Below are 13214 nucleotides of genomic sequence, written 5' to 3'. Positions count from 1 at the left end.
TCTTTTATAGCACATCAAAGAACTGCACATTCTGAGTCACACGGATAAATATTCCATCACCTATGGAGGTGGTGGAATCTTCATCCTTGGAGGTTTTTAAGGCTCAGCTTGACAAAGCCCTGGCTGGGATGATTTAGTTGGTGTTGGTCCTGCTTTGAGCAGGGGGTGGGACTAGATGACCTCCTGAGGTCCCTTCCAACCTTGATATTCTATGATTCTGTGATTTCTTTTTCCTGAAAAAATATATAAATGTCTTACAGAAGTTGTACATAACCTGGAAAAAATGACACCCTTTATTAAAAGAGATGGGCTCATGCATCTAGACATTGGAGCACTCTTTTTGGAGTTAAAACAGGCAAGTCATTACTTTATTCATAGTCTTTAAACCATGTGCATAAAATCTACAGGTTAAAAATGGTTCCTTTTTGTTCCTGGTATAGATCATGCTTGCTAAAATAAGTGGTTCACCATTCTGTCTGTTGGCCTTAGTTTACTTTTTATTTTAGATGTTCTAGTCGTGGGGTGGTTTGGCTAGGGTTGAATTAAATCAACCTCCCATTTTCACAGTAATAGTGTATCAATTGCATTTTAGATCTTGATGAGTAACATGTCCTGTACATGCCAGGATCTGCTCACCATGTTTGAGAAGGCTGTTGAGCTTCCACAGGACTTAAAAGTCAGAGAAATTTTAGCGGGTTTTGTGTGCCATCACAACTATCCAAATGAGACTTTTGAGTTAAGCAACCAAATCCAGTCAATAAAGGAGTCTGTAAGTATTTATAAATATCTTTTTTTTCCTTTTTTTATTTAATTTAAGACCTGAAATGCATCCTCAGTTTACTTCATTTTGTACTTTCAGAATGGCCTGGAGTAGTAAAGTACCTTCAATAAACTATTTATAATAAATTTGTGGTAATACTCATACAATCCCTGTGTGTTTCTTCTGTTCCTATGACAATTTGGATGAGCCACCTTGCCAGGACATCCCAGAAGGAGAAAAGATTGAGGATCTGATTCTCGTCTCTCAATCTTGCCTACACCTATATAATTTGGGAATAGTTCTACTGAAGTCAATGAAGTTACATTAGTATACGAGACAGGGCCCAAGTCTCAAAAAAAATCTTCCCTTTTAATAGCTTACTGGTTACAAACTATTGCTTTCTTTATTTTCAAAGGTCCTACTTTTGCAGAAAGTACTTCGTGGAGAACAGAGTCTGCCAGATTCAATGATGGAAGAATATTTGGGATGGCAAGAAATAGAACAGCAGCTCACTGAAAATAGTGCTGCTTTCTGTAAAATTAATCAGTTGCTGAGCACAAAGACACCATCTGGGGAGGATGTCTATTTCCGCTCTTGTCAGGAGCAGCTACTTTTCTCATTGTAATGACTCGTACATGTTTTTATGAATAAAGGGCCTGATTGTATTCTCTCTCACACTCATCTAAATTGGGGAGAAACTCCACTGACATCAGTGGAGTTACACCAATGTGGAATCAGTGTAAATGAGATCAGAATACAGCGCTGTATCAAGAAAACTTGCTTAAATATGAAGTGATTTTATATTTCCTCTCAAAAGTTAAATCTAGGCATAACATTGTTAAAATAAAGTTATATATATACTACATGGTTACTGTCAGGTACTTTCTGAGAGTATAGTCCTACGGATACTTAAGAATGTAACATCCCATCCATTGCATGAAGATACTCCTGTGCATAAGTATTTGCAGCATCAAGCTATGCTATAGAGGAGGTTGGTTTATTTTTTAAGTCTCCATTAGGCCCAAACCTAATTCCATTGAAGTCCCTGCCAGAAAGCCCATTGATTTAAATGGCAGCAGGAACAAGCCCATTGCTTGTCCTAGCCTTTAGATATTCGATAATTTATTACTGTCTCATTTTTGTTTTCCATTTGTTAGAAAATTGATTTTTTGCCCCCTACATGTTTCTAAATGAATTAGAAATTGACTGGGGTGTTTTGTTTGCTTCTCTCATTTGATCACCAGCCTCACAGATAATTACAGCATAACCCTGGCAATAGAGTGTGACAAACAGAGGGCCCATGTGTCACCTCAGTTGGCTCTACAAAGTGCTGTTTTTATGTAGGACACACACGAATGTTGGCTATTGTTTTGACTGATTTATCTTTTTTTGAATGACAAAATGGTGGATGATTAATGTAAAGTAAGTATTTATAATCAGGAAGATGCACTTCCCTCCCAGACTGGAACAGTTTTAGAATGCCATGTTTTCAGATAAACTAATTGTTAGTATTTCTTGAATTATTTGTACTTTTTCCATCTGATCAACAACTTGTGTGGCACTGAAGACAGCTGCCCAGTTCTGCTCACATGGACATCAATGGGAGTTTTGCCCTTGATGCCAGTGGGAGCAGAAGCTGGCCATGAGCCCTGCTTGCCTTACTCCTGTGATAGTTGCTCTGAAGTCAATAGGACAGCTAGTACAAGTAAAACACAGCAGGATTTAGCTCTAACCAAACAGCAGAACCGTGTGTGCTCAACCCAGTAATTTTACTTCAGAAAATCAACATTCTGATGATGATATATCCTTGGTCATTTCAGGGTTATTCATACACTTGAAGAAATATGGTTTGCTTTTGAGGAAGACCCATATTGGAAGGACTTAACAACATTTGTTAGGAGAACATGTGAGATAGCTCAATATGCGAACAAGGAAGAAGGTTTCACCAGAGGTTACTCAAGTAAGGAAACAACTAGTTATTGCCACAACAAATTCTTTGCTTCTAAAGGTTCTGTATGCTTCTCACGGTACAGTACTCAAAAAAGAAACAGGCAGTTTCATTATGTGTACATTTCTATTTTCAAGAAAGCTGTCTCTCTTATGATTAAATCAGTAGTTAAACTGCTAGCTGAGGAAAAATCCAGAACATACAGGGGTCTGAGTCTGCACTCTCTTACCCCAGTGTAGATCAGCGGTGATTTAAAGTTGTGTGGGAATCTTTCAACAAAACATTCTTTTGTCGTAATATGTTGATTTGTCGAAACCTTCAGGAAGGTTTCTCAATACCTGAAAGGAATTTCTGGTCAGAGGGAGACTGAGATCTCAGAATAGCCAGTAGCCCAGACTACTCACCTGGGATGGGTGAGACCCAGGTTCCAAGTTCCTTTTCTGAAGCAGGTAGGACTGGAACTTGGATCTCCTTCCCACATCCAAGGTAAATGCCTTGATCGCTTAGCTCTTGGCAGTTCTGGGGTGGGAGTGCCTCCCTTGTTTTTCATAATTTTTTTCCAGTAGGTCTTGGTTTTGTCGTGGCGTGGAGCACAAAAGCATTCTGAAATTTTTGAAAATTTTTTTTGAACAGGAAATCTATTTCTGAGTCTGACTCATACTGTGAATGCTTTAGTTACTATTTTTAGTAAGAGCAGTTAGATCCGCAGCATTTCTAGTGCTGGATTTTGAAAGTGCTCAGATAGCCCCAAGCACCTCCAATACATGGCCCACTCTAATATCAGCCACCTGCTTCCTTCAATTTCTCTCCCTACCACTGTTCCTTCACCTAAATTCACTGTCCATGTTTGCACACGTTTTGAAAGACGCTGTTTGCTCAGCCCATTGACACATTTTCCAAATAGTTCTTAATCAGTGTCTCTCAATTAAACTGCAAAGCTCTAACAAAAACAGTTAATTAGAAATAAGCGCTGAATACCCTGCTGCTAAGCAGGCTGTTGAGAGAATTTGACCCCAAAATAAGTATTACATTATTGGATTTTTTTTTAATCCTCCTTATGATATGACCTGGCATGACCTGAAAGTATCCCACAAAGCAAGATGATTGATTACATGGAATTCAGAGTTGTGGAAGCTGTGATGGCACTACAGGATAACCAGGGTGTGCTTGTGAATTTCATAAGGTGTTTTGTTTTTTAAAGTGCTAGGAAATGAAAAGTTATTGCTGTGCTGAATTCCTTTCCCCTGGCTGGAGGGAGACATTCAGGATATATTTCAATAATAAAAATCAATCTTCATTTTACAGTAGCTTTGCACTTGATATTTAATTCAAAATATATCTTCGTGTCTTTCTGTGATGAGTTGGCTATCATTGGTGTGTTTTATGCAGGTCTGATATTTATTGACTCTCTATCACAGTCCTTTTAAACCATTCAATGCTGCTTGGTATCAAAATGCCCTTATTAAAAGTGTCGTATCTTTTCTTCTTTGAAGAATATAATTTCTGGATTTCTGTAGGAGTGTCACAGGATGTAGCTGTAATTCTCTTCTTTTCTGATCCAACTGCTGAACTCAGTGAGAATCTTTGCAATGATTCAGTGGGATTCGGATAGGGCCTTTGAACAGTGTTCACTTTGCTTCTCTCTGCTGCATGGCAGCCTGCATCTAGTTGTATATTGACAAGACAATGCATGATACATCTCCTTTTAAATTATAAAATGTATTTTCTCTGCAGATGATACTGAAGCATCTCTCTGTTCTGGAAAACAGCTCAATCTGAAGGCCATCATTGATAGTTACTTAGCATTTCTGCAAAACTTATCAAATTCCCCATTAATTTCATGGTCCAGGTAAGTTAAACTAATTCAATGTCAATACTTCCCTCAACTGTTTTCCAGAACAGCATGGTGGAGTTTTTTCCCCTGTATTTTAGATATTTTGTAATGTTAAATTAGATTATTTTTTCTCATTTTAAGGAGATGGTTAGCATTTCTACGTTACCAATAAGAAATACTATCCTATGTAGGATCACAGAAGGTTATATCTTTGTGGCCGTATTCAAAAGCTTTAATAAAACAGCTCTTTGCGGCCTGCATATTACCACATGTAACCAGTGTAACAGGCTCTTGGAAGACACTAATGTACTATTATATTGGAGTCTCTTCCCCCCCCCCCACTAAATTACTGACAGGGCTGTCATGTCTACTTGAACGGTACAGTAAAATCCATTTAATCAACACTGTTGCATAACATTTCCATCAGGGAGCAGATTCAGGGCAGCCAGTGCATTTCTGTGATTCTAAATACATTAATGGCACACTTAATTGTGAAAAGTAAATTTTAAATGACATGCCTGGTGGTGTCTGTAAACCTAGTCACAGTAATTGCGGGCCGTAGGTAAGCATTAGCTACATTATATTCCACCCTCTGTGAACCTAGTTTCACATTATGCAGTTTTCTTGCTCTGTATGGCTGCTAAATATTGACTTATTTCTTAACCTGTGAAATAGAAAGAATGAGCGTAAGTGCAATAGAGGATGTGCACTCAGTAGTATGTACATTCTAGAATTTAAGGCTGCTTCCACAACTGAACCACATTGCTCATCCCGTGGCCTGTGTTGTACCCTTGGTGGTTAAGGAGGACTCCCTAATGATTTGAATGAAGAGTTTGCTTAAAAGTGATGATACATGGTCTGTTTTGTTATATGCATAGTAATAAGGCTGAATTCTGCTCCCATTGAAGACAGTAAGAGAGTTTTGCCATTCAATTCATTGGGAGCATGATCAGCCATACAGCCTCACATTATCAGCCACACAGGAACAAATGCACTTGTCCAGCTGGATAAAAATGTCAGTAAAGCAAGGTGAGAAATGGGCATTGTGACTGTAAAACAGGTACGTAGAAACTGGTGTCTGGTGTGGTGTAGCTACTCTGGTATGGAAACCATATAATTTCTATAGGCTCTGTTCATGGAATTTATAAGTTTCTTGAGTTGGAGCTCCATGTCTTGAGGCCCTCTGATCCCAACATTCCTTGTTTGTTGAGTCCAAAGCTTAGCTCTTTTTAACCAACTTGTAAGAAGAACTGGTCTTTTTTTTGGTCAAAACTTATGTTCATTGAAAAATGGGTTTGACAAAATGGATATTTTTCAAGAGTTTGTTGAAAAACCTAAAACCAAACATTTATTGGCTTTCAGTTGTTGGGGGGGGGGGGGGGGAAGATTTTTGTTTTTTTGTTTTTTGGCAAAAACCTTGAAAAATTTCACTTTCACTTCTAGAAGTGTGGAAAATAAAACACATTTTTCTATCTGTTGTACTTGTAAGTTCCTTGATATCAAGCTATTCAATCTGTAGAGCTTCAAGGCATTGCTAGCTTCATCAGCAGAATATACAAGTTCCTTGAACTGCAGATGTTTGACTATGCCAACTTTGCCAGTAGAAGTAGGTGTTCTTAACACAGCCACCTAGCCTCAACTGTATTTAGAGGATTTATGTGTTGTGACTTTCTAATCACTGTTTTTTTCATGCCTTTTTTTCATGCTTCACAAAATAGGTTGTGATTGTCAGTTAAAATATTACAATTCTGGTGTGTTAATTGTTTCATTATTGAGCAAAATGTGCTTTGTATATATGAAATACACTTTACAAATACAATTTTAAGATGTAAGTATAGCTATGTTCTAATGTATGATAAACCATTACATTTAACGGGTTTGGGATGTAACTTTCCTATAGGTAACTAATTTGAAAAAAATCTCAATTAATGTTACAGGATCTTGACATCTGTCAAAGAGCTTTTGAAGAGGGAAAAGAACATAACGGTTCTTGAGGAGCAGGAGTTGGTCTTCATTCTACAACTTGCAGAATTCATACAAGAAATGTTGATGCCTGGTTCTTCAGCCTCCTCAAGCCTCCAAGACTTCCAGTCCATAACAGAAATAGCCTTGACTAATGCAATTATGTGGCTTAACAGTTCTGCCAATATGAAGACCGATGCTACAGATGTTCATATATTTTCTGAACTCAATAATGAACTACTAGAGAATTATCAACTTCTTACAATGCTCTGGCAGAGTGAGCAGCTGGAAGTATTTTGGCAAGTAGTAAAAAAGGTCTTGGATCAGCATGACCATAGGATGTTTAGAAGTCCAGTGGAAGCAATAGAGATGCTGCAGATGTTCTTATCTAAAATTAGAATATCTTCGCTTCAGGAAAATCAAAAAGTCCTTAATAAAAGTTTGCAATTCTTCCAGAAAATCCTTACAGAGTGGCCTGAATTCACTTTTCTTGACATAGATTATGTAAACAACTTCAGTGAAAAATTCATAAGGAATCTCTATGAGGTTCGAGTGTTGACTCAAGAACATTTCACTGCTGCTCTCAGCACCATTCATGCTCTGAGAAATGTCTCTTCTGTTCTAGTCTCAAATACAACTTCTGTATCCAAAGTACAAGACATAGGGAAAATTGTGTCTGATTTCTACCAAAACATCCCAGAGGTAGGGGACAGTAATGCAGCCTCACTTATTCAAATGCTTTTCTTTGTCTACCAAAACATTGATCAGTTAAGTACCCAGAGCAATAATTCTGTGCTAACATTCTTTCAGAAGATCTCAGAAGACATTTCATCTACTCTAATTCAACATGATTTCCAAAACATGAGTGAGGTTTTTGACTTTCTGGCTGAAGCTATACATCTCCTCCAGGGTCTCACCCAGAAACCTCTCTGTGAAAAGTTAGCAACAGTTTACAACTACGTAGAGCTCCAGGCCCAGTCCCTAGCACAGAAAGGGGAACAAGAGATAGAAATGGTATACATTACTCTGGGCAACCTTAAAACTATATTTACAGACACAGAGCTTCATACAACTGCCTTTCAGTATTTGAAACAACTTTTTGACATCTCAGCAGAAAGCTTGTTAAATAATGAATGTGCTGATTGGTGTACACCTAGCATTCTTTCTGTGAAGCAAACAGGAGATGTTCACAACTCACTTGTACTCCCATTGGTCAGAGTTCTGTCAAATACATCAAATTTCAAAAGTGAGGTAAATGTGCCTTTTGCCATGCATTGCACCGCTACCTGGCTTCAGATGTGGACAGAGATTTTGGAAGAAATGTCTGAAATACTAGGGTTGGATTTAAATTTTTTCAGTTATCTTCAGAATGGGCTGAACCACCTTTCTGAAGGCCTTGAAAATATAACCCATGCTGAACTGTGCAATACAACATTTACAATCAGTGCTGAAACTACATCAGCAATACATCTACTGAAAATAGTAACAGAAGCTTATAACTTAAATGAATGGAAAGACTTTGAAACTCTAAGTGGTCTCATAAGTAAACTTAGCAACATAATTGATGTTATCAGCTCAATTAAAAGAGAGAATTTAGAGGAAGCTTTTCAAACAATGGAAAATGAGACTGTCAAATTGCAGAAATCTCTATTGAAGGTTAACGTTAGCAGGGAGTTTTTGGATTCCTGGTTTGATGTTTTCTTTCCATTGAGTTCTAAAGTGGGATATAGAGATACACATGTAGATTTCAATGGGTATTCACTTTCAGATATTCTAACACTTTCTGTGGAAGAATTTGGAACTGTTCTCACTGACCTAAGAGAGACTGCTGGATTCCTTAAAAATATATCCCAAGATCAATATCTATTATCTTGTGTGATCATTTTCCAGAATGTTACCAAGTTAGTTTTGGAAGATATTTTGAAAGAGAAAAATGTTTCACAGATAAGTGTTCTGTCTCATCTTAATCCTCTTCTAACCTCGGATAACATAGTGAATGTAGTAGAGGGTTGTAATAGATGGATACATATTATCAGTAGCCTCAGTGAGAAATACATCACTTACTCCCACCTTGAGAATGCAAAACATGTTTTATTTTTGTTGACGTTTCTGGGAAGCATTAATGAGACTGATACTAGCTTAAAGAATACCCTGGATATTGTTAACATGACTTTTAACCTCATAGAACCTCCATGCTTACTGAATGGTTCTGATGCACATTGTGTGGATGTTTGTTTCAGCATTCTAGCAAACATTTTAAAAGTTCTTCCTACATTTTCTGCAAAAGATGATGGACAGACCCATGACTTTATCTTTACTCTCTTGAATGTGTCAAGGGGCCAAATTCAGTCAATTGTCAAAGTCTTAATGAGATTCTTACCATATACATCTGACTCAGAACAGGTGTATTTCACTAAATTAATCACTGGAGCCATCAAGAATTCAAGGGAAGTCCTTAATTTGACTCAGAGTCTCCAGCCTTCTTCAGTAGCACTTTTGAGAGGAATTCATTTTTTTCTGAAGAATATAACTTCTGAAACCCTACAAAATAGCTCATCTCCTCTGGACACTGTAAATTTTCTAAATGCATTTGAAGCTCTTCCACAAGACAAAAATATGAGCTTCCTAAAGAAGTCCTTTCAACATCTAATTAGTTACTTTATGTCAAACTTGCCTCACAATATGCAAAGTTTGCAAAACATAACTCTGAATACCTGGATGAAAGCAGCAGACCTCAATGTGGAACTAGTAAAGAAGGCACTAAACACCTTAAAGTCTTATAACCTTACCAATTCTCTGATACGATCAGGTGATAAAGGGTTTCCAAAGCATATGGCAACTTTGGTGAAAAACACTGAGAATGAAGATCTAGAATTCTTAATAGATCAACACAAACAAATCCAAAAAAGCCTGCATCATTTCTTTAAAAAGATCAAAACTGTGTACATTGAGAATTCTGTTCTGGACAAGTTGACAGGCTGGTTAGATTCCTTTGAGAACAATTCATGTTCTTGGAACTTGACCAACTTATGGCAAATGACTCAATTATTTAAAGAGATTGAGCTTGATGATATATTACAGGTGCTTTACTTTCTTCCTGATGCTATCAGTCTTATACAGCGATTGGCTCACAAAAACATCACAGATACCCTAATAGAAGTATACACTTTCACATCAACTCAGGAAGCAAACATGTCAATATGTACCAAGGAAGATTTATCCAATAAAGTAGATCGCCTTCTAGAGTTACTGGAGGTAGTAGCTGATATGCCTCAGGAATCTGCAAGGGCTTTGAATTGTCTGACTGCAGTTATCTGCTGGAACCTCACCATGGAAACACCTCAGAATGACCCAGCTTTAAGGACTTGTAACTTAAATGCACACACAAATTTTTCATCTATTTACAACACAATTGCTGATGTACTTGAGCAGTTCCAGCTGACAACTCCAGGGGGACGTGCCCTATGTTCTAATGAAGATTATCAGAGGGAGATCAGTTGCTTCTTTCATCAGCTCAAAGAGTGGAACTCCATTCTTCTGAAGCTTTCTGAGATCCACAACATAAATAGTTTGGCTCTGAAACAGCTACTGGGATTTTGGAATAAACTATCAGTATATGTTATGGCTTTTGGAAATAGTAGTACCATCGCAGTCTATTGCTCTTCTACACCGAAGAGACAAGCTGCTTTACAGCTCATAGAAGCACTAAACAACATGACATCAACAGAGATGGCAATAGCCAAAGCTATTTTTGAACAGTTAGCAGATCTGTATCATGCCCTAAACTTGGATAGAAGCACTGGAATATCTGTTATAAAGACTCTTCTTACTCACTTAAAAAGTATGGCCAATGAAATACTTGGAGTGCTGAATAATGAAGATGTCCTATCTTATTTTCTTTCTGCAGCCCAGCCTTTTCTCACACTGTCTCCTGTTGGAAACCAAACCTACATGGTGCTTACAGCATTATCAGCTTTGAGTAGAAATAATAGTTTGATTGGTAACTTCGAGGCCCTTTGGCTTGAGAGAGGCATACAAGATTTATTAGTCAATTTTAGTGTTCCGAACTTACTTTCTGTGATAGACAAAGAAGTTCAATTACTAAGTGCAGCAGCCAGAAAAAATTCTTCATTGGCACTTGCTCGTTTATTGAAACAGTTTAATTCATCTTCTCTAGAAACTCTACTAAGAAGCCCTGAGGACTTTCAAGAAGTTGCAATTGACTGGCTACACGAGTACACTAATAAAAATTTCTCTAGAATAATAAATGCACTAGTTGTCCTTATGGCCAATGAAAAGTCCTCTGATGACATAGTTCTGATTATCAAAGGTATCACTGAATTTTTGGAGCTCTTCAGAAATGGCTCTAAAGAAGATCACATTGATATTTCATTGGTTACTGATCTTCTTAGTGGGGAAAAGCTGAATAACGTTCATGTTGCTCATATGATTTTACAGAACAGTCTGCTTAACATGATCTCTGACCTCACTACTGAAGAAGAAGTACTGAACATAAATGATACAGACCTTCAGATAATGGACTTCATTGATTTGTTTTTTGATGATGCACAATATGAAAATTATGGAAAACAGATCGCCTCATTCCAAAACAGGACAATGGAGATGATAAAAGAGTTTTTACAGATAATCTTTCCATCTTTTGGAGGACATTATAGCAACAAAATGTTTGTCTTATTAAAAAACTTACATAAGGATATAATTGCAGAAATGAGGTGAGTGTGTTTGTCTATTAACCTTGTATCCAAATACATTTAGAGACAGGGCTAAATGTGGTAATACTCCATATTTTCCTACATTTTCCTAAAATAGTCTTACAGTAACAATAATTTGCATCATCCCAATCAGCAATATTTCTGTTGCAGGATGTTCCCCAAAGATGGTATTGGAACTCCACTAAACTTGGATCAGTCTGTTAATCTAAAGGAAGAAGTTGATGGGTTGAAAGAAAATATGTATGACCTAATCAAGGATGCAGCCATATCCGAAAATGGGACATTTCATTTTGAGAGTGCAAAAGGACTTAAGTTTATGAGGGATTTGTTTAATGTTCTGTTTAAAGATTTTTCTGTAAAAAATGGCAGCAGAAGTAACTTTGAACTGTTTACTTTTGTGAATCACGTGTTGTTTAATACAAGTAATACTGGGGACTTTGCCCAGCTGATTAGAGATCTTTCTAGAACTCTTCAATTTATGCGGCAAACTTCTGCAGAAATGGGAAACCTCATGAATTTTTTTAACAACCATTTCAAGGATTTCCTAGTGAGCTATCCTACTTTTCGAGAAATGGTACTTGCTAATTTAACAGAACTGTTGGCCTCTGTGGATAAGGTGTTTCCTTTGAAAAATAGGCAGATAATAGAAACTACAGAGACATTACTTGATCTCATCTTGTGGAGCAGTGGAGCTAACTATACTAACAACCCCTTTCCAGAGCTTGCTGTTGATTTGTGCTCATGGTTGTGGGAAAGCAATGAATTTGTACAGTCAGCAAAAATAGTAGAAGCCATCGTTAAGTTTTTGACGTTGTCCAAGAAAGCTTCAGAAAAGGTAGCTAACTTTTTGGAACTATCTATCAACTCAAATGTGATGGAAAACTTAGACTACAGTGAGATGATCTATTCAGACCTCCAAAGAGCTGTTCATGATGCAATAGAAGAGTTAACTGAAACTGAGACTGCAGAGTTTCTGCTTTCAAACCACCATCAAGTGGCAGATTTGGGGAAAGCATTTCTTGATTTGACGTACTTGTCTATTCGAGATAAGCTTTCCAGATCATATGGCTCTGGAACTGCAAACATATCAACCAGACTGGTCACAAATCTGAGCAAACTCAATGGTTTAAATGATATTGGAGTTGAAATTGCTGAGTTTTTAGCAAATGGGCAGAATTATTCTGCAGAATTGGAAAAACTTGTTGCAATTGTTACCAGAGCAAGCATAAACTCATCTGATGATACTGCCAGTCTAATAGAAGATCTTCTTGATTTTTTTATACCCATTAATGATATTATTAGTGAAATACATTTAACTTCTAGACTGAATTTTACTCATGATCCAATAAATGAAGAAAAATGGGAGGGAATTCAGGAGATGATTACTTATTTGGGCAAAGGAAACATTACAGCAATTAAAGCTTCTATCAGAGCTATAGCTGATCTCTTTCTGGGAGCTTTCTGGAAAAATCACTTAAATGAACATGACTTAAATCTGCTGCTGACGTATGCAGACAACCAAGATGACTTTCTTAAAGTTTTAGAAGTCACTATGGAATCATTCATGTTAATGAAGAATGTTTCTGGAGGAAGCTTCAACCTGTGGTCACTTTTTGCCAGCCTTATGAACCAAAATATAACTTACCAGCAGAAGGAACCACATATCTGGGAAACAATTATTGAGGACTCATTAAATAGAACTATTCCTTGGATAGAGTTGCTGCATTTAAGTGCTGATCAGCAAGTGAATTCCACACAAGCCTTACTCCAAACAGTTATGGTGTTCTTTGCTAATAGAACTTCTGGTGTAGCTGACATGGCCCAGTTGGAAAATGGCATACTAAGGATGATGCATGACTTTGACTTGATTTTCAAACCTTTATCATCATATGAAAAGTATGCCAGACAGTTGGTTCACTTGGCTGAGTATTGGCGACAAGGCCCACTAAAAGAACAAAGGTAAATATTGGAAGGTTG

The 13214-nt window shown here is 37.3% G+C and overlaps 1 protein-coding gene across 1 annotated transcript in view; it reads left to right on the top strand.

Annotated features, from left to right (window-relative positions):
• The window catches only part of ABCA13 (ATP binding cassette subfamily A member 13), a 293932-nt gene that overhangs the window by 44725 nt on the left and 235993 nt on the right, over nucleotides 1-13214 (top strand). Inside the window, 7 exon segments of the mRNA XM_043507121.1 lie at nucleotides 261-355; nucleotides 593-769; nucleotides 1176-1381; nucleotides 2581-2720; nucleotides 4443-4557; nucleotides 6480-11237; nucleotides 11388-13196. Of these exon segments, the coding sequence (XP_043363056.1) occupies nucleotides 261-355; nucleotides 593-769; nucleotides 1176-1381; nucleotides 2581-2720; nucleotides 4443-4557; nucleotides 6480-11237; nucleotides 11388-13196 (7300 nt within the window).

The sequence above is a fragment of the Dermochelys coriacea genome, chromosome 2 (genome assembly GCF_009764565.3).
Source record: "Dermochelys coriacea isolate rDerCor1 chromosome 2, rDerCor1.pri.v4, whole genome shotgun sequence".
Classification (NCBI taxonomy): Eukaryota; Metazoa; Chordata; order Testudines; family Dermochelyidae; genus Dermochelys; species Dermochelys coriacea.
Note: the sequence above shows the minus strand (reverse complement) of the source record. Positions and strands in the feature narration are given on the sequence as shown.